The 4,648-nt window shown below is 35.3% G+C and overlaps 1 protein-coding gene across 1 annotated transcript; it reads left to right on the forward strand.

Moving 5' to 3' along the window:
• The first annotated feature begins 3,620 nt into the window (after positions 1 to 3,620).
• On the forward strand, positions 3,621 to 4,439 carry LOC126798646 (ethylene-responsive transcription factor TINY). The gene has a single exon (XM_050525657.1). It carries the CDS (start codon positions 3,654 to 3,656, stop codon positions 4,431 to 4,433), a length of 780 nt encoding a protein of 259 aa, XP_050381614.1. The 5' UTR covers positions 3,621 to 3,653; the 3' UTR covers positions 4,434 to 4,439.
• Positions 4,440 to 4,648: the final 209 nt, after the last annotated feature.

Consider the following 4,648-nt stretch of genomic DNA (forward strand, 5'->3'; position numbering starts at 1 on the left):
ATTCAAAGCATATATTTTTTTTAAAGTCACAGTAATACCAAACTATCATTTAGACTAACTTTTCATTCTTTCCAGCCTGAATTTAGTAACGAGTGACAATTGAAGTAATGCATGTGTACCACCAGTGATGCATCATATTGCCTTTGGTATGATCGATAGAATGTTACATCATTGACCATCTTATTTAGAGTTAAATTGCATATATCGGGAATTACATTGGTTTATTTAATTTGTTTAGCGGTTTTCTTTCTTGTTATATATATATATATATATATATAGTCTTTATCCAGAGTGAACATTCACTCTAAAATTACAGAGTGAAGTTCTAATTTTGGCACACTTTTCGGTCAAATTTTTTCACCATAAGCGATTCAATATTTAGGTATGCTATTCAAGATCATTTCTACAAAATTTCATCCAATTTGACAATGGTTTGAGCTTTCAAAATTGAGATTTACACGAACGGTTCACGTTGAACAATTTTAATTCATTCATTGATTTAATCTAATTTCAATACTTTAACGATGTCCGAATTAGATGAAATTTTGTAGAGATAATCTTGAATAGCATACCTAAATATTGAATCGCTTATGGTGAAAAATTTTAACCGAAAAGTGCCAAAATTGAAACTTCACTCTGTAATTTCAGAGTGAAACTTCACTCTGGATATGAACTGTATATATAGATGAAATTTTGTAGAGATGATCTTGAATAACATACCTAAATACTGAATCGCTTATGGTGAAAACATTTGACCGAAAAGTGTGCCAAAATTGGAACTTCACTCTGGATAGAGACTATATATATACATATATATTTTTATATATTTACAATCTTCTTCCAGAGTGTAGCCCCGCTTTGAAATTAAAGTGCGAAGTTCCTTATTTGACTAATTTTTCGGTCACTTTTTCACATCTCCACAATTCAGAAGTTATGTATGTATGTCTAGATTATCCATACAAAATTTCACCCAATTTAGTGATCGTTAAGGTATCGAAACACTATTAAATCTATGAACCAATCGAATCTGTCAAACTAGAACCGTTCTTGTAAATCATATTTGTGAAAGCTCAAATGGTCACCAAATTGAATGAAATTTTGTATGGATGATCAAAACATACGTACATAACTATTTAATGGCGGAGATGTGAAAAAGTGACCGAATAATTAGTTAAATAACGAACTCCGAACTTTAATTTCAAAACGGGGTTCCGCTCTGGAAGGAGACTGTATATATATATATATAGGCCTTTGCAGGTGCGAAGGTCCACACCAATAATTTTTTGTGTGGATTTCCTTTTTTGCACCACTTTTAGATTGAATTTTCTCATCTCCACCGTCTATTATCTAGATAATATTTTGTAGATCATCTCTGCAAATTTTCAGCCAATTTGGTTATCATTAAGGCATTCAAAATCCAAAAACAAATGGACGGACTGAATTCTGTCAAACATAAACCGTTCATGTTTTTAACAAAAAACGCAATTTTATGGGACTTAGCGATCACAAAATTAGCTGAAATTGTGCATAAATAATATACACAATATTATCTAGATACTGGACTGTAAAGATGAGGAAATGCGATCGAAAAGTAGTGCAAAAATATAAATATGCACCAAAATCATTGGTGAGGACCTCTGCACCTGAGAAAATATGTATATCTAGTCTCAAACACACCCTTTGGATGTGAATTCTCCTTGGTTTTGTCCTTTCTCTTCCCCCGAAATCATCTCTTTTTCATATTTATATTTATATTTTGCAAATTACATTTATATCCTTCAAATTATAACCAAATAGATTTAGAAGTTTAATAAACAGCTGGCTTTTTAGGAAGTTCACAAATTTAACCTTGTGTCCAATCCTCCTTCTAGCCTTATTAATAATATATATATATATATATATATATTGGGTCCTTCTACTAAGGGATCCATTATTTTTGTCTTTTAAATGGATAGATTACTTGACCAACTTCTCAATCACATTTCAATTTCTCCACCGTTTAATATTTAGATTCTAATGTGTAGATCACTTCTGTAAAATTAAAATGGAGGTATTTAAAACATTCAAAACTGATATGTAAACTTATAAACATGAACGGTTCAGGTTTGACAAATTTGATGCATTCATCGATTTCACCGAGTTTTATACCTTAATGATCATCATTTTTGCTGAAATTTTACAAATGTGGTCTACACATTAAACCCTAAAAATTAAACGGTGAAGATTTGAAAATGTGATCGAAAAGCTAATGAATGAGTTTTCCCTTTAAAATACAAAAAAAAAATGAATCTTAGGGGAAAGACTTTATACATGCATGTATCTATCTATTGGTTAGATTGTCTATTTATTGGATAGATAGATTTTCGATTGTCCATAGTGAGAATAGACCGGTATATTCTTAGCTGGTTGGCCATGGAGGTTCGAGTGCCCTCTCCTTGAGGACTTTGGTTCAGAGATCGACAACAAAATTTAAGTTGCATTGTGGGGTTCTACAACGTAGTCGTTGTTGAACTGTGAATACTGTTACGATAAAGGTTTGGATTGGCATCAGTAGTGGACTAGTGGTGGTGCAATTTGGCCAATTATATCGATATGGGTTTTGAGTTTTCATTATAAGTTTGAGATTAGAATGGTACAGAAAACCGATTATGAGATAAAGAAAAATACAATCTACCAGTCTCAAAAGTCTCCTTACAGAACAAAACAAGTAATTGGGGTGAGAACGTGAAAAGGAAAACATTTTATTCATCTATAAGTCTTTGATTATGGTATACATTTTATACTCTCAACATGGATTTGTATACATTAATGTTCAAAGCACATGTAGCTTGTATGGACTAGAAAGAGTACTAGTTTTATCTAAGAAAAGGATAAAACAATGTTAATTGGTGATGAGGCATACCAATGCGTACCTCATCAAGGTTTAATGTAACGGGTTTTAATTTCAACAACGCAACGGACAAGAGATAACGGACCCTTAATTAAACGGACAAAATGCTAAGGGAGAGTGAGAGACGTGGGCTAATGAGGTTCGCACTAAAATTGGAAATTTAAACGTTGAAAGGAGAGCTGGTGGTATTTTGGGGATCTGGGACCCTCCATATTTGTACTACAGAATGACCCATCCCTATCATTCTTCTTCTTCTTCTTCTTGCAATTCTCTCTTTCTCATTTCCCAAACTTCTTTACTCTTTGGTCTTTTAGTATGTTTCCTTTCCTATCGTCTTGTTCTTGATTAGAAAGCTAATCCATAGTGGTGGATGAGTTAAAGTTTTACGTTAGTTTTGGTCATTGTTTAGTGGATGCCGACCTCAAGATTTTAGATAGTTTGTAAAGAAACAAAAATTGTATACATTTTCGATTTGTAATTTGAGAATTCTGACGTGATATAATTATGTAATTTTTTTTTTAAGAAATAGTTACGTAATTTTACAAACTTTAAATTTTTGAGCAAGTAGTGATGACTATAGGTGACATTGTGACATTGTGACGGCCTGACCTAACTAGTTAACTGTAGGTGACAAAAATCAGTGGTAGGTTAAGGGTCAATGTGAGGAGCCTGTAATGCCATTCGATATCCAACTCCCTACAAAAGCCCCCCTCTCATTCATTGTGTCATCGCATTCAATTTATTCAGTGCCATCCTTACAGAAATGGCAGCAGAACCAAATAATTCAGAAGCTGAAAGCACCACCACGAGCAACTCATCTCTATGTTCAGTAGCCTCTTCACCATGTTTATCTGGGTTGTTGCAGACTACTACTCATCTCAACTCACCCTCCAACACTACCAAGACTCCCAAAACAAGTGAGAAAGGTGACTCAAACTCACAGAAGCAGAAAACGTCGCTTAAAAGAGGAAGAGAGTCTACAGATGATGACACCAGCAACAAACACCCGGTTTACAGAGGAGTTCGAATGCGCAGTTGGGGCAAATGGGTGTCGGAAATTCGAGAGCCTCGTAAGAAGTCGCGTATCTGGCTAGGCACATTTTCGACACCGGAAATGGCAGCGCGTGCCCACGACGTGGCCGCGCTAAGCATTAAGGGCGACTCGGCCATTCTGAACTTCCCTGAATTAGCCGAGTTGTTGCCCCATCCGGAATCACGCCAACCTCCGGACATTCAAGCTGCCGCGGCCAAAGCAGCAGCCATGGTTCATCTAGATTCCACCACGTCTACTACAACATCGTCATCTACATCCTTATCTTCTTCGTCATCAGAGGGTTTGGAATCCGAAGAGGAGTTAGGCGAGATTGTGGAGCTACCCAACATAGAAGACAGCTTCAAGTCAGGCGAGTCAAGAAGCGAGTTCATACTGGTGAATGATTCGGTGGACATTGGTTGGCTATATGATCATACATCATTAATGGGGCTCGATCACTTTGGAGAAGATCTAGTGTCTTGGGATATGATCAATCAAATGATTACTTGAAATCTTCGTTGGTGTGAATGTGTTTTTTCTTTTTTACAGTTTTGCAAGTTTCTTGGTTTGATTTGCTTACTTCTGCTAACTGGTCCAGAGTCGAACTGTCGCTGTAATATAATTAATTCAGACAACTAGTATTTATGTTTGCCTTTTCTATGATGCAGACAGCTTTATTCCAATGTGTCTAGAATTGTATTTGATTTCATTACCTAGATAGACAG

Source organism: Argentina anserina, chromosome 6, assembly GCF_933775445.1.
Source record: "Argentina anserina chromosome 6, drPotAnse1.1, whole genome shotgun sequence".
Lineage (NCBI taxonomy): Eukaryota > Viridiplantae > Streptophyta > Magnoliopsida > Rosales > Rosaceae > Argentina > Argentina anserina.